This window comes from Serinus canaria, chromosome 3 (assembly GCF_022539315.1).
Source record: "Serinus canaria isolate serCan28SL12 chromosome 3, serCan2020, whole genome shotgun sequence".
NCBI lineage: Eukaryota > Metazoa > Chordata > Aves > Passeriformes > Fringillidae > Serinus > Serinus canaria.
In genome coordinates this window covers 33081471-33108138 of record NC_066316.1, presented here as the reverse complement: position 1 = coordinate 33108138, position 26668 = coordinate 33081471, and the positions used below count along the sequence as shown (strand labels likewise).

Below are 26668 nucleotides of genomic sequence, written 5' to 3'. Positions count from 1 at the left end.
GCTCTGCTGGGGTCCCTCCCTGATGCCCCACCTCTGGTTTTACACAGGGTTCAGGACTTCAAACAGACTTCCACTGATGATGTTGATAGTAGCGCTTCCATTGACTTCAGCTGGGAATAAACTGGTTTTTACTGAGCAGGCTGTCGAGTATCTTCATCCTCTACAGTTTCTCAACTTTATCAACTACTACAGGAGTCAGAAACTAATAGAAAAAAACCCACTTTTACTGAGTTAAGGAAAAAAAGAAAACCAAGAAGAAAGCCTTGTTGACCTCCATATGTTTATTTTTTTAAACAATTTACAAATAAAAATGTTATATTTATCCAAGGAAACACATTTAATACTTTAGTCTTTAACAAGCTATACAAATGAGAACCATCACACTCAATAGTTCAAGGACCATTCAGGGTAGGCATGCATGTGTCTGTATCACATGAAGCGAGTCCAGTTCCTGACACCAGGGTTCTGATCTTCTACTTCTTCAGAGCTGGTCAGCTGCTAAATGATTTAACACAAATAGTTACTGGATCACAATAAAATGAAAGAAAGCCCATTTCAAATCACCTAAGTGACCTCAATATGTCTGGTCCAGGTGTCAGGCCACAGAGCCTTACCGATTAGTTTTCTTCTCCAAAAGCCAGTCGGGACAGATTTTCTCCCCTTGCTTAGTGATGTGGCATCCATACATGTGCTTATACAATACAGTGAAACGCCTTAAGTACAGATGTAATACAACAGTAATTACAAAGCACAGAGACAGATAAACAGACAAATAAAATCAACTCTAAACACACTCTTGCATTTCAAACAGCAAAAGAAAACAAACCCATGCATTACAGTTCAAAGAAATTTTCGGTTTTAGTTCTTCTGCAAGTCTCCATTTCCTCACTTCTAAATTGCTGTTCCTGAGCTTGTCTCAGCAGCTGGGCTACTCAGGGTGCTACTGACACAAACTGGGTGAGCTGGAAATCTTTGACCAGAAATGGTCAAAGAATAAAAGCCCCCAAAATAAAGAAGACGCACGCATTATAAACGAGATTCCATTTTAATAGCAGAGTGTAGAAAAGAAATTGGCAACAAAATTCACATGAAAAAACATTTTACACAATTAATTATGTACAGAATAAAGTACGTGACTGCCTTCTGATGATTTACGTTTCACTTTAGTCAAGTCCTACCACAGAATGCAAAATACACCCAAAAATCTCAGCTGGAACAAAAAGAAAAACAAACAAAAACCAGATACATAATCCCAGCTCTGGCTCCTCAAATATTGGGAATGGCTGGGTTTACTTCAACCCACTGGGCTTTCTGCTATGCTTTCAGCAATTCCTGATTTCATTGTAGCTTCCAAACTACTGTCAGGAGCTTCTGTTTGCTCAGTCTTCTTGCTCTGGATGGTGCACATTCCCTTGCCTCCTGAGCCACCCACGTTCCCATGTGTTTCTTTGAGCCCAGGCATTAAAGTTTCCACGGACCCAGAAGCCTGACTTTCTGTGCTGCCTCTGTCACAACTCAGAGACAGCATTTCAACAGTGCCACCTTTGTTCTCCTTCACTTGCACAAGTATCTCAGACGTGGGAGAAATGCCCTGCATTTCTAGAACTGGCATGACCACTTCTGTAGTGTCACTATTTGAGGTCTGTGATCCAGGCTGCAGCATAGGTTTCTGAGAAATCCGTGTGCAAATTTTATCTTCACAGCTATCAGAAGTCAATGTAGTAAAATCAGTAATCTCTGCTTCATTCACTGTTCTTTCAATGCCCAGTTTTTTAAGTTTACTGGACTCTAGCCTAATGGATGCAATAGTTTCTAATTTTGTGACTTCTTCTGTATTTTCCTTTAAAAGTCCTTCTGAAAGGATGCTGAAACATTCATGTTTTACCTTATTATCTCCCAGACTGAAATCAGTGCTTTTCAACTCAAGCTCTGCTTTCTGGGAGGGAGTCTTCATGTGTTTCACATCCTCTGATGGTCTCTTGAAAAGAAAATTATCTAATCTTGCATCAGATCCAGTGTGTCCTAATGACTTTTTTTCATTTTCAGCTACTAATTCTAGACTGGATCTGAGTTCAACAATGTTTGAGCAGGTACTGACTAACCGTTCAACGCCCTGCTTCTGGGTTTGGTTATCTAACACTGCATGGCCTGAAGCTTTAGGCTGAACTTTTTCTTGAGCTTTTAATAGGGTACTTTTAGTTTCTGTCTGTCCCTCTGTCAATTCCGAATCATCAACCTCATTAGAACTATATTTTATTTCTGGATTTGGAGTATTTGATAGATCCCTCCTACTTTCAGAACAGGAATGAGTTGCGACTATCTGTTCTTTTCCATTACTAGTTCTGGAAGTGTCCCAGAGCAAGTCTGGACTATCAGTTTCTGAGTGAGTTCTACAGTTATCATTTAACTTTACCAAATGGGAATTTCCCAAACTTTTAATTTCGTTCTGTGTCTCTGGTAACAAAGTCTTTGCGTGCAGACAATGCTTAGGCTTTACTGCTTTTATTTCCCAGTCTTTTGTCTCTGTCTCCAAGGTACCAGGAACATTTGTGTTTGTAACTGGAGTTTTATTTCCATCTTCCTGTCCAATCTTCTCTTGGACCTCAGTTTTCTGTAGATCACAGAATTCCAGACTGCTTGCCTGCTCTCCACCTCTTGTATCAACAAGTCCAATTTCTGCAGCCATCTGGATACCAGAAACAGGGTTTTTTCCTGGTAATTCTGTGACTGACACTTCTGATAGGTGAGGCTGAAGTGATTTCCTGTTCATTTCAGCCTGATTTTCAACAGGAACTAAACTCCCTGTTACTTGATTATTACACTGTGAGGAATCCACAATCTCAGAATCCTCTTTCAATGAGGATGAGCTACTATTTGTTCTGTGATTTGCAGATAAATCTGCAGGTTTTGTTATGTTAGGGTTTTCTCCATTTGAAAGCGCAGAACTTGCAAGCTTGCTGTCAGCTGAACCCTTTCCACCACTACTGTAGAAGATATCATAGAGATCTTTAGCATTGGCTGTGGCCAAGCAAGAATTTCGTTTCTCTATCTTTTTTGCTTGTTCACTGAAAGCAGTTGAAGGTGGTGGTGGTCTCACAGGCATTGCCAACATTGTCTGTTCACTTTCAGATACACCTGGAGCTACTTCATCTGCGGGGATGAGAGCTGCTGGCTGGACTGCTGGGGGAGGACGAGGTGGAGGCAGTTTCTCTGCAGTCTGAGAAGACTCGTTTTTCTCTGCTGCTTTCAAATCCTCCTCTGAGCCTTTTAAAATTACTTCTTCTCCTCCAAAAGCTTTTGATATGATATCTGGAGGCAGTAGAAGATCTGAATTTGTTTCTTTCACCACTGGCAGTGGTTTGGTGGTAGTTCCAGAGGATTTTATGGATAAAAAGGTGTTCAAAGGTGGTGGTTTACTAACCGTTGCAGTATTAGACTTCCTGAAAATCATGGTGGGGACTGGTAGATTGGGGAGAATTTTTGTTGGTGTCGGTGTGGAAACAACTGGTATCCATGGGCTAGTGTGTGGAATAACAGTTTTCCCAGATAGCTTGATTTCAATGGGCTTGATATGGGATTTCACAGGCTGACACTTGTTCTCCTCTTTGTTTCCTTCTGTATTCTCTTCCTTTGCAACAGCTCCTGGGGTTTTATCCTCTCTCTCAGTCTTTTTCCAGCTGAATTTCCCAAAGGAGGTCTGGCTTGGTGATTCCTTTTTCAATTCCTCTTTCTTTTCTTCTTTCTTCTCCTCTGTCTTCTCTTCCTTCTTTAGCTTTACTGTAATACCCATTTTTCGCCCAGAAGAATCTGTTTTGCCTTGAGTTTCATTATTCCCTTCTCCTGACTCTGGGATGCTCTTTACTTCCTCCTTCTTTATTATTTTTGGGGTTTTCTCATCCTTCTCTTCCTTCTGTTTCTCAACCAGTTTCCGTTTCAGCTCGTTTTGCCGCCTGCGCTCTGTCTCCAGAACTACAGCCAATCCAGCTTGACGGTCTAGATTTCGCCTCTCTTCATAGAGTGGGTTTTCATCTATGTATTTCTGTGGAAATAAACAGCAACATCTTAGCCACCATTTTTCATTTCCATGAAAAATAAATAAAAAAATGCAACTCTCTGACAATTCTGACTTGCTCAGTAAGTGCCATCTGAACAGTAAGAGAACAGGGAACTTTTTCCTACCAAGAAACTGAGGTATTACAAACTGCTTGCAGCAGTGCTGTCACTTTACAGTAGACACTGTTTCAGCTTCATGCAAATAAAATATCTCTATGTACTGGTGTAGAGGGAAGTTCTGCTTATTTAGTTCAGTAGAATGTAGTGAAGTTAACCAAATACATATACTCCAAGGATTTAAATGTCATTCTTCAGGAAAGGAAGACAGAACTGGCAGAAGCTAAGGTAGGGAATGTCTCTTTCCCAGTACATCAGTTACCAACCTTATACTTCTCATTGTGGGGATGACTTTTCACATGCTGCTCTGCTGAGATCTGATCTCCAAAAAATTCATGACAGAGCTGGCAATAATATCCAGTGATGGGAATCAGAAACTCAGAGCCTGAAAAGGCCAAAGAAAATTATCAGAGAAACAAAACCTAATAAATGCCAAGCTCTTAGCAAAGCTGATCAAAGAACAACAGCAAAACCTCCAGTAACGTTCTTTTTGGAACAGTTAATGCCGCTCTCCTTACAGTTACATAAGAACCACCACTACCAGGAACAAACACGCAAAGTGAAGAAGTTTATTACTATGGTTCAAGATTTAAGTGCTCTTCATCATATTAAGGTAATCGAGTATTCAAGTAGGTTAACATTTCCTACAGCCTTGATCTATTTTCCATCTTCCTAGATGGAAAATACTAAATACTAAAAATACTAAATAAAATTCCTAGTCTGCTCAAATACTAAAAACCTGGTTTATAAACAGAGCACAAATATTTTCGTTGAAGTTCAGCAAGACTGCATCCTTGTGCCTACAGAACCTGCTACAGTTATCGAAGACACTGCAGATTCTTCTTTAGTGGGCACTACTAGAAATATGTTACAGATTATTAAAATGAGTTGATCACTGGCAGGCCTTTTAGACATTCATATTTTAAATCCTATATTACTTTTCAACTCAGTTACAGCTCCTTCCACGTGTCTGTCTCAGATTCTCTGTATCTGCACTATAACAAGTATTCATTGGTCAATTTTCAGGGAGACCTCTGCTAAAAATGTACTGAATGGAAAAGTCTGCTCTAAGACTGTGTGGAATACTGTGCAAGAGCTACCCAAATATTGTCAACTATTGTGGTCATGCTCTGAATTCTAGTATGTTGGCAAAAATTACTTCAGCACTACACTGAAAGACAGCTGGTATCCAAAATAAAAAACTAATCTCTAAAAAGAGAAGAAACCACAACCTTTCCTACACTCTCGCTTCAAGACCTTTTCCACAAGAACAGTTGAGAAACTAAATAATTTGCCTTTTTCCTAATAATATAGTATCAATATGTGCTCCTATACCAAGTTAAAGTTTTGAAAATTCCTTTCTCTGAGCAAGTGGGACTTGCTGGAGGGCAAAGAGGAATGATAGCCAAGTTAATAAAAATTAACATACCTTTGGCAGGAACCGTTATCTTATCAATGCGTTTTATGGACTCTTGTTTGGTCTCGCTCTGGGTCTTCGAAGCCCAAGGTCTGTTGTAAGGATCCAGGGTCTATTTGCACAGTGACAGAGGTATATAGGCTCATATATTACACTAGCAAGGCAAGTAAACTTGTCTTTTTCCTTTTTAATATCCTTTTAGAACACTGAACATTAAAATCAACGTGCAAATATTTACAACAACTTATTTTCCTCTCTTTTCCCTCCCACTTTGCAATTTACAATGACAACGTAAATGACTGCAAAGAACAGGTAAACATGTGAAACACAAGTGGCAAACCCGAGCAAACTTAACACAGGCCCCATTTACACTATTTGGAACACACCAGTAGCTGTACAACTGCTCAGGTTCAACATTAGGGGGAAAGAATTTGATAAGTTACTTCTTGGGTTCGTAATTACTTCAGGTTCTCTTGTAAAATGTAGTTCTGTGATGTATGCTTTAGTGTTAATATTCATAGCAATATGAAATGCACTTAGTGAAGGAAGCCTGCAACATACCTGTCTGTGTTTCTTATTATGCATGTGTGTGAAAAAGTCAAACATGGTCCCGCAGATGGTATTGCAGTCTTTGCACCAGTGGTTCCCTGCATCATAATATTCATAAATATTGGCCAACTGGAAAGGATGTTTGGAGGACTGTGAAGAGGATTCTGCTGGCTTCGGGCTTCTACCTCTCGATTTTTCATTAGTAGTTTTTGATTCCTAAATTGAACAGAAGGAAACACTTCTCTAAGACAAGGCAGGACAGACAAAATGCTCTAGAATTCAGAACCTGCCTCCAGCAGAAGCCATACACACAAAAAAAAAATATATATCACCTGCTTTTCAGCGCCCAGGTTAATTCCACTGTTTCAGAGAGCTGGTATTGCCGACTAAGATGCTGCGTGGCTGCAGTGAAGTTTCCAATAAGGGTCCCAGATGTAATGGCTGGATGGTTGCAGGTAATCAAGGAACCAAATGAACAAATTCCCTGTGGCATGCACCCTTCCCACTTTATTGGTATCACATAACAGTTCCAATTTACCATACTAGCCAAACAGTGCCCAGAAGACCTCAAATAGTTCCCCTAGAGGCATTCAGAAGTTACTGTAAAAGTAGTTTGGATGAAAGCAGAATGGAAAAGGAAGCAAAAATCAGGTGACTAAAAGTATTTAACTCCATCAGTTTTATCAGATTATCTGAGTGTTCCTAAACTCTCTAGAAAACTTATTGTTTAATAATAAAAGAGAGATGGTGTTTTGTTAATTACCTAAGCATACAGGGTGAAGGATCTTGTGATTTAAACATGTGATGCTTGCACTTACATTGATCTGTACAGAAAGACGCCATATAGTGATATACAGACATTTCAGGACTCTATCCAAAATTAACACTAAACTAAACTTGCAGCAAAACAAATATTACCTGAAATATACCATGAATGAGCCCTGGTAATTTAGATTGCAATAGTACTAGATGTATTTTGAGTTCTGAGTTACATTTTCAATGGCATAAAGTCCATCATGTTATCATTTTGCATAGCAGTCTGGAAAGAACAGCATGTTAATTTAGCAGTTGGTTGCATGATTTCCAACTTATTCACTACCAGCACTGAACAAATTTATTTAAGCAGATTCAAAATTGTCAAATAACACCTGCCTTACTTTAAATTCCTTAACACCACCCCCCACAACATGTACTGTAAATCAAAGAATGAAGAGACAGCCAGGCCACTATGCACCCCACAGATATCCATATGCCAGTATAATCTAGTTCTTGGTAGCAGAGTAAGAAGTGACTCCAGGAATATTTGCATGTATTCTGTCAGCAAGAACATAGCAGACATTCTCTTGAACAATGAGATCCGCTTATGATCTGCAGGAGGTGTATGGAAGGATGTTCACAATGTCAGACAAGCATCAAAGTTTATGTTATTTATAGACATAAACCTATAAAAATACTATCTCAATCAAAACTTTAAAAAGACAATACTTCTCAGATAGACAGGTGACAACCCACTCTTAACTCCAGTTTGTGCATTACCCCAGCTCAAAGGTGCCTTTATCATTTGCTACTATTTAGAGCCCAGACAGGGTGATCTGTCTGTTTAGCACAGTAACACTGGCTTCACCTCTGCATTGACTGTGTAACTACAACACACAGACACAGGGTCAGCAGCAAGGGACCACAAGGTGCCTTGCAAATAAGCAGAAAAGCAAAGGCTTTTGCCCTCAGGCTGGCAGAGTCAACCAATCTCAGTGTTGAAAGGCCAGCACCATATTTCTTTTCATGAGAAAAAGTTAATCAGAACTACAATGTGAATTGTAGAGGCTGAAGGCCATGTCCTGTGTGCCTATATTTGTATGAAAATATTAAATGTTCCTGTCCAGGAACTCACAATTTTCCATGTTAAAATAAGGAACTATGAAAAGGAGATCAAGTCATTACGGGTTTGGATGACACAGACAATGCAAATTAAAATAATGAGAAATATATTCACACGTGCCATATCTCAAGAAAAGAAAACAATATAACTTAAAGCAATGTAGGACTTAACAAACATTTTTGCCTACTTTAGTTTTATGAAGTGGTGACTGAAGCAAAAGATTTGCTCATGTAAGTGAACAGTAAACTTCAGAGATGTTTCAAGAAACAACAAAAAAACCAAAAGCAAGTCTTTAAATTAAAGACACCTAATGAGTTCTCAGACCACAATAAAGCATGAGGAAAATTTTACAGGATAAACAGATTTGAGTGGCTTTGAAGGAAATAGAGAATCACAAAATGGGTCCGGTTGGAAGGGACTACAGTGGGTCATCTGGTCCAACCTCTGTGCTCAAGCAGAGTCACCCCAGAGCACATGGCACAGGATTGTGTCCAGATGGTACTGGAATATCTCCAGTGAGAAAGACTCCACAACCTCTCTGGGCAATCTGTTCAAGTGCTCAGTCACCCACACAGTGAAGAAGTTCTTCCTCACATTCAGCTGGAACTTCCTGTGCATCAGTTTCAGCCCATTGCCTCCTGTCCTATTGTTCAGCACCACTGAGAAGAAGAACCTGGCTCCATGCTCTTGACATCCTCCCTTCAGATAAATGGATGAGGTGCCATTTCAGTTTTCCTTATACTTCTTACCCTACTAATATTTTCCTCTCTGCAAAAAATATATATGCTAAGATCTACACAAAATTAATCTACAATTTCCCATTAGCTATTTCTGTTACATATTTGAATAAACATCTGAAAAGCAAGATAATTGATTTCCTGGATACAAGCATAACCTCTCAGATGGTAGTATCCATCCTACTTTCAAAGTAAAACTATGTTCTAGAATGCAGTAAGCCTGTTCTGATACATCCAGCCCACTGTAGTATAGACCACACTAGAGAGACCATACTGATGCATACTGACATTTCTGAAGGGAGAACATGTGTGCATAAAAAACATCTTACACTGACCATCACCTTTAAGTCCTGTGATTTGTTACTATCATTACCCAGTGAGAAGACCAACATGCTCCAAACTTTCAGAGAGCTTTGCTGCTATAAACACTCCTATAAACAAGGTTTGAAAGGACATGACAGAAATTTTGCAGAGAAAAAAAACAGTCTGTCCTCCTGGCATGGTATGGAGACCAAACAGCTATACACACTCATGATACTGTTCAAACCAACCAACCAGTGATACCAAGATAAAGAACAGTAAGTGGTGCTGAACTGCACAAAACCCGAGGGACATTATATACACTGATACATCGACTCTCACCTGCATGCACCATCAAAGCCAGTGTATGAGATGTGGTAACAAATGACATCAAATGATCCTTTAGTAAATGTCTGGGACCAGCTGTCTGCCCAGTGCCCTCTTCTCTTAGTGGGAAAATCATTAGCACACAAACTTTAAGACTTTACCTTGTTGGAGGAAGATGTTTTCTCTACACCTTTTGCATTTTCTGACTTGCTGCTTTTTTCCGAGGAATCTTTACTTTCCACAGATGGTTTCCGGGGTTTTTCAAATATGTTAATCCCCAGGATTTGTGCTACTTTGTCAAGCTCAGACTGCTTCTTGTCAGCTGCATCAGATTCTTTATGCAGCTCTGCAATCTCCTTCATAATATTCTCTTGTAGTCTGTTGACCTCAACCAACAAGGGGTCTTTGTGTCCGTCCTTCTCACGACGTTTTTTCCTCAACATCTCGCCTGAGCCAATCAAGGAAGCAGAAGAGTCAGACATGCAACAGGAAAACTGACTTTAGATCTGTATAATAATTCCAGTGACAAGTAAAATGCTAATACAAAATATTATGGCTAAATCTTCACTATAAAGTTGTAAAGATGAAATTGACTCTTAGGTACAGCAACACTAAATCTACCTGATGTGCCTCCATAAAGGATTACCATAACATACACCCTAAGAGAGGGACCATAATCCTCCAGAGTATCAATTTATAATCAGTATTTCCCTGTGTGACAAAACAAGCAAAAGTTAAATTACCTATTCTAACCTGAAAGTATCATTTTCCAAAGGTGAGGGAATTAAGTATTTACTCAGACCAAACAAGTTTTAAAGACACAAAAAATTAGCTCTCTTGAGAGAGGACTTTTCATCTCCATATAGGATTCATGAAAAATTGAAAGGCACAATAACATCTTCAATCACTATTTCTCACTTCTTTTAAAGAAGTACTAAAATGCATAAAGTACAATTCCTTTAGCTTATCAAGCCAAGAAGATGCAAGAGCAACTGTCTGCTCAAATTTTGATGCAATTGATTTTAATATAGTAACTAGGTCACTGCTTTTTCAAGAGTTGTGCATTGCCAGGAGTATGAAAATACATTATGGACAATTCTTATTTTGGTTTTCCTTCTCCTGTTAGACACCAGGACTTGTGACACATCCCAATGGGGGAGAAAAAACGAAGCAGGGGCTGGGAGGGTGGTAATGCACTTTACCTTGCTGTTTACGAAGCCTGTCCAATTCAGTCTTGAGATAGTAAAGCTTCTTCTGCCGTGCTTCTCGATCAGTCTTCAGTTTTTCTCTCTCTTCTATCACCTAAATAAATTGGAAGGTGTCTGGATTTTCTTCTCTTCCCAAGTTAAACCGTCTTGCAAGAATAACAGGAAGACCTCAGCTTTCCAGACACAGAACACTGCTCACAATTCCCAAAATGTCCTTGAGTATTTTAACACAATAAATATACCACTCCCTCTGTATCTGAAAGTAACTGTATTGTGTGGTCATGCTTCAACACAGTTTGTAGGCAATTATTTTTTCTTTTGGGCAGTGCATTCCTCTAAACTGCTCTGTTTGTCGCAGCACTTCCCAAGGCCCTTAGACTCAGCTGGCTATTTTCTACAGGGCTAATCAAGACCAATGACAAACAGCTGTTTAAACTCATGCAGAATCTCTACAGCTTGGCATGTTCCATCAGCCTACACAGCCCTTCACCTTGCCTCCTGCTTTGACTCTGGTTCATTTTAGCTGTTAGTTAGGTTTTGCTTCAATCTGACATAAAACATCAGGATGGAATTTGTTTCTTGTTCAATAAGGTAAAAACTGTGGCATGAGGAGCTCACAAATCCTTTTTTCACTGGTTTTCATTGATTCTCATGGAAGGAAACAGCAATACGCTAAAATGAAACCCGAAAAGTTCTTTCAGCTTCTTTTCCAGCTTCATTTTTCAAGAGACAAATCCCAATTTTTTTCCCTTCACAAGGCTCTTAAAGCCTACTACAGACTCCTCCCTTAATAAACAAGTCATCTTGACTTCCCTAGACCATCACTTCTACAACAGCAATGTCAATGTTGGCAGGATCTCAGAATCCTTCCCAAAGTAGTTCTACCAACACAGTTAAGCTACATCTTAAACAACATAAGAAGTTTTTTTATTATTATTTTGGCTTTGTATGCTATTTTTTTATCATCAAAGCACCATTATCTCCTTCTGAGTTTTCTGCAGCATGGGGGCATCAAGTGGAACATGCAAATTTTTATACTCCAAACCATCCCAGCAAAAAACCAGTGGACTAAGCCCTAGACAAAGATTTCTGTAGTGCAGACAAACCCTCAGAAGTTCTAACAAGATGCACAGATGAGCTACCAAGGTATGTCTGGGCAGGAGAAAAGCACACACCTTTAGCCAAGAGAGCTCCTCCAAAAGCACTAAATTTCATTAAGAACAAAATTTCAGCTGTGCCAGCTGAAGAAATTATTATTCCTGCAAGAAGTGGAAGCTCCCTTATTTGCTGATGTAGCACTTCATACACGTGAAGAAAAGGCTCTTATAATAAAAGATGATATTGCAACCTCAATAGCTAAAGGGGGTTTGAAAGAAAAATGGGTACAGATATTTTACCAAGGTCTGTAGTCACAGGAAAAGTGGCAACAGTTTCAAACTAAAAGTGGGTAGATTTAAACTAGATATAAATGAAGTATTTCTTTACAATGTGGATGGTGAGGCATGGAAACAGGTTGCCCACACAGACTGTGGACTCTCCAGCCCTGAAGTCTTCAAGGCCAGGTTGGATGGGGCTCTTAGCAATCTGGTCTAGTGGAACGTGTCCCTGTCTGTAGCAGTGGGGTTGGAAAGAGATGATTTTTAATTGCCCCTCATACCCAAATAATTCTATGCCCTTATTTTAACAACAAAGTCCAAGGGGACACCAGTCTGAAAACTCAAACAACTTTTGGCAACCAGCCAGTTCTTTGACAGTTGCGTAACTACAGTTTCCTATTTTAAAACATTCTTCCCCTCTACTCTCAAATTATTGTACAAACCAAGATAATAAGAAGAGGAAAACATTAACATGTATGACCTGAACTGGTGTCAGAGCCTCCAAGTAGTTTCCCCTAAATTCTTCTAATTTTGTGATTTTTGTAAGAGAATTAATATAAATGTAGAGGGAAGATTGTATATGATGGTGAATATACCCTTTAGTATGTATTAAAGAATGTCTAATACAGGTATTACCCTGGTACTTTGTACAATGTAGCACATCCAGATGGAGCCTCCTGTGTTTCAGTGGCCTCTTGTTCTGCCACTGAACATCAATAAAAAAAAGCATTTAATTTTCTTTACACTGTCCCTTCAGATTTTTACATATCCCCAGATATCTTCAGGTATTTCAATACCTAAATCTCAGCAGAATAAAGCCAAGCTGTGGCCACCATGTGTTTTCTCTGTAAGATTTTGGCTGGTTCAAAGAAATTCAACTTTGTTTTTGATTTCATTTGTTCTGCCATAGCCAATGGCATGCAACTTTGGGAGATTGCACCTGCATTTTTTACAGGTGTCACAGAATAATACAGAAAATGCTTAGAAATCTTTAACGGAAGAAAACTAGGTCAAACTATTTTTAAACTGGAGCAACTCAGAAAAAAAAAAAGAAAGGGCGCACCTTTAGAAAAAAAGCTTCCACCCCACCCATCATGCAATCCAACACAGTCTGAAGTATCAGAATACCTAACATACCTTCTGCTTTTGAGCTGCCCGATTTTTTTCATCCGACATCCTTTCTGTGGTATTTTTCAGAGGGTGTGAAGACAGACGAAGGGGTGCTTTGGAATGAGAAGGAGTGGTAGGGACTTGAACGAGCACAGAACCATCTCTTTTTACATCAGGGACATCCTTTCCCAGAGAGACTGTCTCAATCACCCGGAGATTGGGACGTGTGGGGTTTGCTGACATGGCCATAGTAAGAAGGCCATGAGCTTCTGGTAGCGTAGGATTAGGCTGCTGGGCAGGGGGGTACATGGGCCAGCCAGGGGCTGCATATGCCATATAGTGCCCATATGCATCATATCCTGGAGGAGCCATTGTGGGAGGGGGATAGTTTTGGGGCATTTGAGCAGCAGTGTAGTGGGAATAATTGGGAATTTGGTATTGGGAAACAGAAGTAGGTGTAGGAGGCAAACTAGCAGGAGTTGGTGGAATTGAAGGAATGAGAGAGACAGAAGGAAGAGGCTGTTCTGGTGCATGTGGAGGTATCTCCTGTCCCACTGGCTTGTTCTTAGAATAGTTTGACTTCTGAAGAGAGGACGCGTCTTTAGGCTGCGGGAAGGAGCCCGGAGGTGATGCTGAACGCTGCTGGCCCGACTCAGGAGAACGAGTGTCACTGCGGCTGCGGCGCAGCTCCCAGGCGTCCAGCCTGCGAGCCTCTGAGGAGCGGCGATCCGGAGAACGAGACGCCAGCTTTTTGCCATGAAGGCGTTCCTGGGTACGAACAGCCAGTTTGCCAATTTCAGCCACACCAATGTCAAGTCCAATGGTTTTGAGCAAGTCGTGGATCTTTGCGTACTCTGCGTTTGGCTCTTCTAAAGGATCCATCTTGACAGCTGGAGCAGGAGAAGGAGGTGGGCTCATTTTCTGTATTATTATCTCATTGCCACAATTCACTGGCGGCTTCTCTATGGGGAGAGATTCAATTTTGGTCTCTTCATCCTCATCACCATAAAGAAATTTCTCTTCGTCCTCAATGTCAGGAAAGCTACGCCTCCTCTTCTCCTGAGCACTGACAGAATCAGCCATCATGCCCAGAATTCGGGAGAAACCACTGCCATCCTGACTGGCCCTCTCATGAGGCAGCAGGAAGTCAGTATGGCGATCGGTGGGCTCTGAGCTGGGTTCTACTTTTTCTTTGTGACTTAAGAAGCTCCCAAACTTCTCTTCAAACATCAAAGTGTCTTTGGGAGGCCCAGAGAGTGGGTTCCACTCACACAAACCTTCATGCAACTCCTTGTCTGAAGCCTCCACAAGAGAGCCTTGGTTAAACCGTTTGAGAAAGTTTTCCACTTCAGAAGCAAAAGGAGCTATGTTGTTGCTCTGGGGCAAAGAAGACTGACTAGAAACAAGAGGAAGATCCTTGCTGGAGGCTGGACTGCTTGAAAAGCCCTCGGGCTGAAAGAGAGAAGATACTATTTACTTCTAAGGCACTATGCATCTCACAGAACAAAGGAACGTGTTCGTTTCTCCTTGAGTTCACAGCTGAATAAAAGTGTTAGAAAAGACAATATGCAGTTGAAAGAGAACACAGAAGACTACGAACCAAGTTGCCCGATGATTCTGGAATGCCATGTCCAACAACGAATGCTTATCTCAGAGAACACACAAAATCACTATTATATTTCAAACTTTTTGAAGGCATAGGAACTGAAATTTTAAAATTGAAACCCTGTTACATCATTTTGGATATGCTTTGAGTTTAGTCATAGTCACATAGGATTTCAATACCTTAAGTCAGATAACAACTACTGCATTGAGGTTCTCAGTCACTTCTTCAGATATTCATAATTAATGCCATATTAAATAGCATTTCCAGTAATAGGTATGGAATGGGATGCTCAGTATCTGAGTACTCCTGAGATAAATATGTCACTGTCAAACCAACACTGATCAGTAAAACAGGCAAATCAAAGTGATGTGTTAAAACACAAAAAGTCAGTTTATCACAGTAGTCACAGACACTTATCTGTCCATTGCTCTCATTTTGAGTCTCAATTGGTATAGGTTTGGTACAAATTAAGTAGGGCTGATCCCAGCCTATAGCTAAAAGGGGAAAATATCAGAAAATTTAAAAGTTGTTTTCAAACAGAGGTACTGAAGAAGCATTAGGCAGTTCTCTAAGTCTATAAAGAAACAAGAAAGAGACACTGGTCCAGGGGAAGAGCTTCAATCAATATCCTGACTGTCTGTGGTACTATGAGAGCCAGTTTTTCTTTGAAAGCTGGCCCAGATCTCTGCTTCATGGGCTGAATTTCCACAATGACATTTTACTCTGTCTCAGATTTTATATATTTATATATATATATATATTTCCTGATTAAATGCCATAGCCACTTAAAGTTTCTAATGCACTTCAAACTTATACTGCCCTGCAGAAAGATACCTGTCCTCTTAAGGAAAGGGAAACAAAGATTTGGCTTTCCTATTATGGAAATCAAACTAACAATTCTGTATCATGAAGTAACTGTTTTGGAAAGTAGAAGCACACAGACAGACACACGGAGACCAAACCTGAACTGCAGACTCTACTTCCATCTCTACTCGTTTCTTCAAAATAGATTTTTTGGGCATGGGTGGGATTTCTTCAGGCCTATACGGATACCGAGGCTCAGAAGTCTGTAATGTGTTAGTCAAGCCAGGGATCGTGTAGCCAGTGCCCGAAACATCATGATTCAAGTTCCTGCTGCGCTCTTCCTCTTCTCTTTTCCTCCTGGCACGGTCAAGCTCTCGGAATTCTTCATTCAGGTATGACGGGCTCAGGCTTCTACTACGGCTGCGGCTTCGCCTGCGGTAGTTTCGTGTCCCCGATGAGAAACCCTGATGCTCTGCACTCACACCATGCATCTTCTCATCCTTTTCATACCGTGGACGCTTTATTTCTCGGCCCCTCTCCTCTGCCCTCAGTGGGTAGGGGGATCTCCTCAGTTTGTCACCATCTCTGTCAGATCCACGAGGCAGCTCCTCCCGACGGCCATAGTGTGGGCTGTAATCTGAGCGGTGGAGGAAAACATCTCGGCTGCGGTAGTCTTCATCATGCCTCGGGATGAAGGGACTTGAAGGCTGATCTTCATGCGCTGGGTACCTCTCAAGGCTGCGAGGACACGCGAGGCCTCTAGTGAATATTGGACCATCAGCCACATCATCCCTGTGTGAGAGAAGCACAGAAGTATTTGAATCAGATTAAACAAAGTCTTACTCCTACTCAAGGGTAAGAAATTCCCAAACCAGTTTCAAAATAACAACTCTCTTACTAAACAGAACCAACATTTTATGTACTCAAAATGCAGGGCAGAGAGGGAGAATTATTTTTAATAGTACCGTGCATCCCTCCTAGGAAGTTACCTGCAAACGCAATGACATGAACAATTCAACTCATACAGAGGAATTAGAGCCTTGAAAAACTGATAGGATGGATTTGTTTCTGTGAATGTGAGAGACTACACATTTTAAAAAACCCTTACTATCAAGTTTCAGACTACAATCCCTTTCCTCGCCTCTCCCGGTCAGATGCCAAGGTCAGATTTCCTCTGAATTATTCAAGGTATAATTCAGTTTCACACTGGGAAATGCAACCAGATCCTCTTTTTATCTTCAGCTGTGGACAAGGACCACAAATTCTACCAACATTTTCTCTTGCAACAGATATGCAGACAGCACTGTCACTAATCACATGAACCCCGTAACTAAAAAGAAGCACAGTTTCTGGTATCTATAAACCAAGCACCTCCAGGCTCCTTCCCGCAGCCTAAAGACACATCCTCTCTTCAGAAATCAGACTATACTAGGAACAAGCCAGTGGGACAGGAGATACCTCCACACACACCAGAACAGCCTCTTCCTTCTGTCTCTCTCATTCCTTCAATTCCACCAATTCCACTGTCACTAATCACATGAACCCCATAACTAAAAAGCAGCACAGTTTCTGGTATCTATAAACCAAGGAGATAAAGTGTAATTGTACCATTCTTCTGTGCCAACCCCTGCATTATAACACATAGTGGATGTGCAACTGTCACAACATCAAAATAACCAGCTTCTTCTCTTGGAGTATCTACTTTTGGACCAATTCCTACAGACACCTACAATTAGGGGTACTGTTTTGACTAAGGCCTTTTTCTTGATGCCTAAAAACTTTTCTGTGACTTTTCTTTAGATAAGGCAGAAACAAACCAAACCACTTTAAAAGTTACCAGATGCTGGTTTTACTTATTAATGTTTCAAAATCTAGCAAGATTGTCCAAGAAAGAAAATGTGCTCCCTAAGTGACATCAATGAGACAGAAGACTCTTTCCTGAGTGAATCAATTTGAGATAAGCTATGTATAATGGCCTGAATACAGAAAAAACACCTCGTCCTACTCCAAAAGGTCCCTCCCATAGATTTGAGAAGGTACAAATCAAATCATGCCAGAAGACATCTTCAAAAAAATCTGCAAATAAATTACAGCCTCAGTTTTTCACAACAGACTAAAAAATAGCAAAGATGCAGAGACAAGGTCTTTTTCCTGGGTATTTTCATAGTTTAAACATGCATATTTAAGAATAAAATCAACACAAAATTTCACTTTACCTTGCATCATTGCAAAGCATTTATTAGATACTTTATCAGTCCAACACATCTTATAAAACTAATCTGGTGTGCACCTGTACCCATGGTATTACATGGTATCTTTCCAGTTTTCAGCAAACTACACATAGCCACCTCCTCCCAAGCACAAAAACATCTACAAATAGCTAAATTAAATTTCATAAAGAAATGTTGTTTTCACAATCTACATAAAGGTATGTCTACTCCCAGTGGCACGTTTTCTGAGAGCCTGCTAAACCTGTACAAGCTGCATGAACACACCTGATGGAGTAACAGATGTGTTTCACCATATACCTTCAGCTGATTTTGATGCAAATAAAATTATTTAGATGCATGTCTGGCAGCTGTCGCCTACAATTCAAACTGACTGCAGTGACAAAGCACAGGAATTTTTAATCATACTTTGGAAAGAAAGAAACAGCAAATCTACTGTATTTAAAATTAGCAAGACATTCCAAATACACTTTGAACAGCTAAAATGCAAATTTTAAACCTGAAAATTAAATACAGCTGTGGGAAAAATTATTATTTGCCTTACAGGATTCTTTGAAACATGTTTTCCGTGCATACAGTCCAATAGAGTTACATCCCTCTTAACTGGTTTGCATGCTTTCAGCCAGTGATGTCCACTACTAGCTACTGCATCCTCAAGAGAGAATACAAGGTGGTGATACCACTGTGACCATCCCAATTCCTTCACCAACAAAGAATCCATGAATCACTGGAATTTGCAGTTTCAGAGATGGAAAACAAACCACAGGCTACACACACGATGCCTCAGAGACCTACAACTAGAGTAAGGTAATTTACTTTTTGGCATGCTTATTCACATACACAGAAATAGAAATAAATAGTGGTATTCTGCTGTCAGCAATCAACAGGACTCCACTTTAATACACAGTCTTTGAATAGGGAGTCAGATGAGCTGTTCATAGTCCAGCCAACTGTTACTCTTGATATCATGCCAAAAAACACTATTTCAGAACACAGCCTAATGCAGACCAAGTCTCTGCATGATTCGGTCTATCTTTTGTATTAACCTCAGATGAAAGAATTGGTGGGATGCTCTCTCTAGAGCTTGTGCCAGCTCAGACAGTAGTAGAATGTCTTAAAAATACTGAGAGCCAGACAGATGGAAGATGGGAGAGAGAAAAAGATTTATTTTTCCCTTTGACAGACTGAGATTCTGGAAGACAAATAAAATACTTATCGGGCCAAGCAGGAAACCAAAGCTGCTTAGGTGACCTTGAAGACACAGTTCAGCAGCATTCAATGTGTCTATTTAGACATGTGCAGGAGACCAGCTTCCCTAGAAACATGGGACAAGCTCTTACAGATGTTTTAGCTCGGACCTGCATCGGAAGACACACCTTAGGAAGTCTCCTCGGGCATCCTGAAAATCCACTGCTGCAGGAGACTCTAAAAGCCTCCCTGATTTCCCTCCTTTGGTATTTTATTTCCTTTATAGACTAATGAACCTCTCTACCACCCCAAGGCCCTACAGAATAATGTGTCAAAGTGATTGCTTGAAATATCAAAGTAGAGTAGTTAGCAAAAATAGCTGAGAATAACTAAATTCAGAATTATTTGCTCCAATTACTTCAAAATTTGAAAAGACATCTTTAGGAAACATTTTTTTCTTTTGCCTGTTTTTTTTTAATTAGAATGAGAACGTACCACATACAAAATAAAAATGTGATATGAGCAGTAACAATTTAATGAGCAGACCATTTTACAGCCCAGTGATAGACATAAAGTCAGTGCCCCAGTACCAGGACTGCCTCTCAGGGAAGGGAAAAAATACATTATGAAAAATACTTGATAAACAATGTTCTTAATCAAAAACCAAGTGTCTTTTGAAAACAAATAAAATGGCTAACAGTGAAGAAACTTAGAATTCAGAAGTAGTACGTAGACAATTTAGGAAAAGCTAACAGGTGACTTGGTTGCCACATACTTTAAGCTTCTGGACAATGGGCATCATTCAAAAAAGCACACCCAGCAGATTAGACCAAAAAAACCCCACGTGTAACAACATGAAGTTCTTGCATACTTACACTACAAATACAAGGAAGTCGCCTAAAGATTAAAGTCTACATGGTCTCACTTTATCTCCTTCTCATTCTAACTCATCTGTCACTTTTAAACCTTCTCTGGAGTCTATTCTTACCATTCTGTTTCACATCTATGGGTTCTGTAATAGAGAAGTCAACTTTTGTGATTTCTCACTCTCACATTAAATAAACTGCACTATACCTGATGTTACTTCTAACTACGCATCAGCACCACAGAAGAGGTTAAATCTAAAATCTCACCTGAGAACATAAAAGCAATGGGACAAACACCACCATACCCTGCCCTCAAATGTTCCTAATTTGCCAGAGAAGTGCCAGTTCCCTTTTCCTTCCAACCACTGTACTCTCCCTGAGAATACACACTCATTTGATTTACAAGACTGCAGACTGCACAGGGGATTTACAAATCAAACACTGATGCCAGGAGAACTGAGGTCAAGGCATTGAAGTGACAGTACCAAAAACCGAACTCTTTGGTTTTCCACACCTGTTGAAACTTAACTTTACACCTGAGAAAGACAGGAAATTTATTTCTTCTGCTCACTTCCCTCTCTCTCTTTTTTTTTTTTTTTTTTTCCTTTTAACAATTGATGATATTTGCACCAAAAATGGAAGTGGTAATGGTTTTTCCCATGCTGGATGCTTATCCCTGACAAAGTGCAAAGTGCAACTGTATGCTCCAGGGCACAAGTTGTGCCATCTTTAATTTTGCAATTCAAGACAAAGAAAATTATTTGCACAGTTTTCTGATTTTCTTTCTTTCGCCGAATTATATTGGTTCTCCCACTGAAGACAGAGTTCCTAATTGTATCTACTAATACTTACACTTTACTGTTCACAGCAGTGAAGTATTTTAATGCAAAAGAATTCTATCTATTAATTGTTTCTCTCCAATTTTAGTCAAGAGATCATGAGAATTCTAACACTTCCTTTATAATGTATGAGATTGTCTGACTATGTTCTCTTCTGCAAGGTTTTTAAAGTCAAAATAATCTCCTTCAAGCTGCTTAGAGTTTTCTTCTAGACTAGTCTCAAAAATCAGGAAAGTAGGCAATTCCTCCCAATAAATGAGGAAGTTGAAGCTTTACACTATCTTTATACTAAACAACCTTCCTTTGAGTAAGGACTAAGTAGATTTATAAGAAACAGAAGGTGGCTGAAGCAGTGAAATGTCAAATGAAGTGCATCCATGTAACATCCACCCTTAAGGGGAAAGGGGCACCAGAGAGATTGACATCACACTCCTTCCTCCAATACATGATGTGAACACTTAGTTTAGATGGGATTTAGAAGCAGCTGACAAAATGAAAGAAGTATCTGTTGAGTTACACAGGCAGAGACTTTCATTCAGGAATTCTCTGTACCACAACTTGCAAGAGGCTGGGGGAATATTCCTGGAAAGCATCACTACATGCTTACCCCAGGCATTCAGTGGGCTAATGAGAAGTTTGATCACATCCAGCAGAGCCATTCCCACGCTGTTTCACCCATGTGAATCCCCACCTGCAGAGGACCATACCTGTCACTCAGGTTATCAATTGGTGAGCCCAGTCTATCAGGCAGCCTCCTTCGCTCCGGCGTGCCAATGCAATAGCGGTCATTACCAACCGTAATCCGCAAACTGTGTTCCAGGGAAGACTCAGAGCGGAGACTCGGAGAGCGCCTCTGTAAATTGAAGAAAGAGTGCAAGCCCATCAATCAGGGGATTTTAATCTCAGCTACAGAAAGGAAAGTGATTCTGCTCTGCTTAATAAATTTGACTTGGGGGATGGATCAATTGAAAAATCAAACTAGAAGAACAACTGTTCCAAATACTTCAATTCTATTTAGTTACTAAAGAAAGGGGAGGGTATTGACCGCATTTAACTTCTCTTTCCAGGTGCTAACAACATGCTCCATATTTAAATTATCTAGACATTTTTAACTCAAAAATACATTTCATAAATCACCATTTTGAAAGATGTAAAACTATAGGGAAAGTTACAAAGTCCGAAATTTGCTGCTGTTCTCCTTTTTTTATAGAGAAGAAGCAGCTAAATAAACATTGCATAAAAAACAGTGCCAGGAATTTCTGAATAAAGTGTCTGGATTTCTGGCCCTTGAACAACATGAACCAGTGCAAATAAAGATTTTCCTAGCAGTGACTTTTTTTTTAACAGTTTTCCCCACCTCATGCTGCTTTCAGCAGATAAGCACAACATAATATTAAAAACCAATGCCACTAGAAACACCTTCTACAGGTGTCTGAAATTCCCATTACCATTATTTAAAGTTGGTAGAGAAAAACCAGAGTAAACTAAATAAAGTTGCCTTGGAAAAATCTACAGCAGAGAAGACCTGAGCTCATTGCCTCTACACAGGCCTTCCTTTGTACACATACACAGTACACAAAACACCATCACTGGTAAGTTATGCTTAACTAGTTATGCCTCACATTATTCTAAAATATAGCACTGGAATACAGGACTGATCAGAGTTAAGGGGAGTTCCATAAAAAACAGGTGAGACTGCCTAAAGACAGAGATACTTGATTTGCTTTTTTAAACATACACAAGATAGATTCTGCCTAACAGGAAGCAGTGAAACAGCTTCAGTTCTGCCAAACCAGTCATGCACTGCACGCTGCTTTTACTGCTGAAAACTGCAGTAGCAAGCAGCAGGTGCACTGAATTGTCCACATCCACCCTGAGAGCATGCAGCAAATTCAGCTCAATCCTCCAAGAGACCAAAGGAACAGTACATAATCTCCAACAAAAGCAAAAGAATTCTTTTACAAGTTTACCTAACAAAATTCACTTGCAGTACAAATCTGCACTAGAATCCATTGCGCATATAGCTTCACTCTAATGTAACATATTAGTGATTTTGTTTTGTTCATTAAGTTGAATCCCAGCATTTATCAGAACACACTTGACTTACTTTTGAAGACCAAGTGCCTTGTCTAGCACAATATGATCCTGCAACAGCCTGGCTGAGATACAACATATTCAAGGTGCATGTGTCTCATACAAACACATTCTAACTTGTGTCCAGTGTAACACTGAATTTTGAGGGCTGTCTCAAAAAATTACTATCTTCAAGGCCATCTTCTCATCATGAAGACTGTGGGCATACAGATGACAACCACCTCCACTGAAGACAGAGAAGTGATCATTACATCTCAGAACAAACTCTGGGCAAAGGAAAGAAATAGTTTACATTCAGAATGTTTGGGATGTTTGGATTGTTTATGACTGATCTATACAAATTGGCCAGAGACAGCAGTTAGGGCAGCAAATATTTGAACTCCATGATTTTTTAATATATTTTTTTCAAACTGGAGAAGTTCCACTTTTTAAAGGTTTTTGTATCTGGAGCACTGAACACCACCACTAGTCATACCTATGTGCGCACTGCACTGCATTTTTCTCCCTTCCTGTTCTGTCACCTAACCACAGTTACCACCGCCACATTACTGAACAGGTTGCATACCTGCTTGTCATTTCTCCATCCTCTGTTGACCCCACATGCTCCAGTCCTCTAATCTCAGCCAATTTTCTTACAAGAAAGCAAAGAAGCTACAACAAACCTTTAAAAAGAATAAGCACGCAGGTCAGCAGGGATAAATAAAAGCAGCATGTGTCAGCCTTGAAAGAACAAATAAAAGTCTGCCAAAATCTCTCACTCTAAAGCCCTGACCTTCCTCTCCTCCATTACATTTCTCAGTACTCACCCTAAACCTTTGCTGTGCCTCCACATTCTTCCAATCACCACAAAGTTTTCCTCAGCTATTAAGAAACTAACACCATCCCTACTTAGAACATCCAATAAACGGCTCCACTGCCAGCATCCTAGTTATGCACAACCAAATGTGCAACAATGCTGTAACCTTGAAGTGAATGTACTCCATCTCACAAATAATTTAAAAAATCACAACAACAACAAAAAAAAACAAACCAAAACAACTCCCAGAAACAAGAAAAATTAGTAAGAAATCTCCAAGGCTGCTGTTTTCACACCTCAATTCATATGTAGGATAGGGACAATGACATGGAACTTGTACTCAAATTTATTTTCTCCATTTCAACCCCATGCCCTTATTCCATAAGTGTCTTCATTCTATATGTTACATCTTCCACCCTTATGCATATATTTCCCTCTTTCAAGTCCTCTTTCCTTGTTGTAACCTAAATTCCTCTTCCTCGGGCTTCTGAATTCATGTCCTTTAAGTGACAGCTCCAAAATCCCACTTACTAATATATTTGTGTAACTTCCCACATCTGCACAGTTCATATTCTCAAGCTTCTGAAGAGAAAAGAGGGTCTTAAGTCATAAAATCCTAAAAATTTTATTAAAACTTTACCCTAACCAGTCATGATAACCCAACATATCTGCTGTCTGCTCTGCTTCCATCACAATTAGCGCCACTCTTTGGAAAATGACAGCATAATTCCAGCTTTTACCTTTCTCTAATTAACACTGCTTTTGTAAACAGTACTTTTAAAAAATAAAACAAACCTACATACATATTTTATGCTTTGTAACATCACTTTTGAAGAAGAAGTAGTGTCAGTTGTCAAACACCTGTTGGGGGACAAAAGCTTCCATGGAAAAAATGTGGATATTACACTCTAAGAATTACTTACACTGGGCTTTAGCAAACGCAAGCGTCAGCACAATATAGGTTGAAGAACTCTATTTAATTGTCTCAAGAACTCTTATTGTGACAATTGCTTCCTACAGAGGGGGTTTCCTTAAATGCAGTAATCCTGTAAATAAACAAAAAATCCATTTGGCTCATCAGTACAGCATTAGCTAACCTGATAACGCCTAATTTCTAGGATAAATAGTTTTTCAATCCTTCTCTGAATTTAGAACTGGCAAGAAAAAAAATCAATAATCTGTAACAATTTGCTGAGATGACTGATTTAACTTGAGCCAGGAGGGTGTAAAGTAACACTAGAAGAGCAGGGTTTGTCAAAAATAATGTTCATGCAAAGTGGACGTTTTTGGTGACATTCCCACCCCCCATCAAAGAGGGAGTGGGAGGCTTCTAGTCAAAACTCCTAGATCAAATTTCTCCAAGTCTGAACTACCAACACAGTCAGCATTGAAAGTTTTGTTACAGCCAGCACAGGTTCACAGCCTATCGTGGATACAGTGAAATGGGAGACTGAGTGATGGTGAAATCAGTTTAAGAAACTTCTGTCCTGCATCCCAGGTTGCCACCCATCAGTTGTTAACATGCAACTGTCCATCAACAACACAAACTGACATGAATCAGACAGTAAGACATTTCCTTTTTAAAAACCACTTATTTTCATCGTGGATATTATTAGTAATGCCATGTGCAATGGTACCATACAGGAAACTAAAGAGGATGGAGATAAGGGTGAAATACCACGTGAAAACAAATGGCCAGAGGCAAGTTTCGTAGCCTGGCTTGGCTTAACTGTCCAAGACATTATCTTCCTGCATCTCCAGGGCAATTCACCTTTCAATAAGAAATAACACCAAGACCTGAATTTTAATGCCACGACAATCACTGGTGAGCTCCTCTATGGCTGCACCTCCAAAGAAATCCGGTGAGAACCTATATCACCACGAGAAAGGGCAATCCTCATTCTTTGCAACTGCATGTGTGCTGGACTGAGTGACCATGCAGCCACTGCCTAGAGTACCCCAGTACGGAAATTTCTTTCACGGTAGCACAAACGCACCATGAACTTACTGCACAGCACAGCTCAGAGGCACCAGACAAAACAATCGCTGCACCAGAGAGCAAGAAGAGAAAACCTAGGTGAGTGAATCCCACTCACGGGAAAAAAAAAAAATTGATTTATTACGAAGGTGTCTGCATCCAAGATGTCATCCACCGCAGATACCAAAACAGACCTTTGCATGCCCAAATCAGACTTTGCCAAGACAAAGTGAGAAGACTGGGACACCCTGTGCACAGCCACAGCTACAAAGCGGTGCCTACCAAAGAATACCTCTGGAAGACATAAATCAGTAACAGTCCTCTTTGTACGCCCGCCGTGACAGCAGGAAGAATTCAGACAAAATACTCATTCAACATGCTGTCTAAAAAGTTATATTCCCGTAAGTTAAACAATATGTATGTACTAACACAACCCAATGTGTTAAATGGAGGGAAATTACATCCTCTGCCTTAGCAAAAAGACAGCATCATCTTCGAACCTTCTCTAAAATGGCTCTGGCCAGTAAGAAAAATAAAAATGCAATGGAAACTAGTGGGAAAACATCACTTAAAATGGAAATATTTTTCCCCCCATTTGGCTCTACAAGGAATAGGGGGAAATTACCGCTCTCCCTCAGCACAGGGAGAGTCTGGGGCCGGTGTAATTTTGCAAGGACCTGGCCGCGCCGAGTCAGGGGCTCTGACAGCCCCCCAGGCGGGGAGCAGGGCCCGCACGGAGCCCCCTGGGTGCACGGCAGTATTTACCCGGCTGCTGCCGCCGTCTCCGTGCTCGCTGCCCCGGCGGCCCCGGGGCCCGCCGAGCCCCGCTCCTCCCGGCGGCGATGGCAACCTCCGGCTGCGGTGCGGCGACGGGGACCGGCGGCAGGAGCCGCGGTGGCCCGATGGGGAGCGGTGGCGGCGAAGCGGCGGCGGACGGGGCGAAGCGGAGCGCGGCGGCGAGGCGGCGGCGCAAGCGGCGGCGGGCATCGGCGGGGGAGGCCGGCCGTGGCCTGGCCCCGGCCCCGATGTGCTGAAGCGGGAGGCGCGGGACGCCGACGAGCCGCCCTCCTTCAGCCGGTGGGAGGAGGAGGAGGACGAAGGGCCGGAGCGGCCGCTGCTGGAGCGGTACATGATGGCGCCAGCGGCCCGGGGGTCCCGCGGCTCCTCCGGCCCGGCCCCCCCCCGGCGTGCGCGCT

General features: G+C 40.8%; 1 protein-coding gene across 3 annotated transcripts; it reads right to left on the bottom strand.

Moving 5' to 3' along the window:
* Positions 1 to 261: 261 nt before the first annotated feature.
* Positions 262 to 26668, bottom strand: ZNF318 (zinc finger protein 318). Of its 3 annotated transcripts, XR_003945669.2 has the most exons (11): positions 26238 to 26668; positions 21312 to 21457; positions 15642 to 16275; positions 13101 to 14525; positions 10582 to 10681; positions 9541 to 9827; positions 6149 to 6352; positions 5600 to 5699; positions 4437 to 4555; positions 615 to 4039; positions 262 to 498 (listed from the first exon to the last, which is right to left on the bottom strand). XR_003945669.2 is itself a non-coding variant. In XM_009096611.4 (10 exons), exons 1-10 carry the CDS (start codon positions 26601 to 26603, stop codon positions 1295 to 1297), a joined length of 6126 nt encoding a protein of 2041 aa, XP_009094859.4. In that variant the 5' UTR covers positions 26604 to 26668; the 3' UTR covers positions 262 to 1294. The 3 variants fall into 3 exon arrangements, 2 of the variants coding, with proteins under 2 accessions (XP_009094859.4, XP_050828242.1); XM_009096611.4 differs by having other exon boundaries at positions 262 to 4039; XM_050972285.1 differs by lacking the exons at positions 262 to 498; positions 615 to 4039; positions 4437 to 4555; positions 5600 to 5699; positions 6149 to 6352 and adding an exon at positions 6364 to 6577.

Excerpts from the sequence above, each read along its gene's own strand:
- ZNF318 (XM_009096611.4), bottom strand. The coding sequence starts at position 26,603 with ATGTACCGCTCCAGCAGCGGCCGCTCCGGCCCTTCGTCCTCCTCCTCC. Across the intron at positions 21,458-26,237 it reads GAGACGGCGGCAGCAGCCGG|AGGCGCTCTCCGAGTCTCCG; the intron begins GTAAATACTGCC and ends TTCAATTTACAG. Across the intron at positions 14,526-15,641 it reads AAGTAGAGTCTGCAGTTCAG|CCCGAGGGCTTTTCAAGCAG; the intron begins GTTTGGTCTCCG and ends TCTCTCTTTCAG.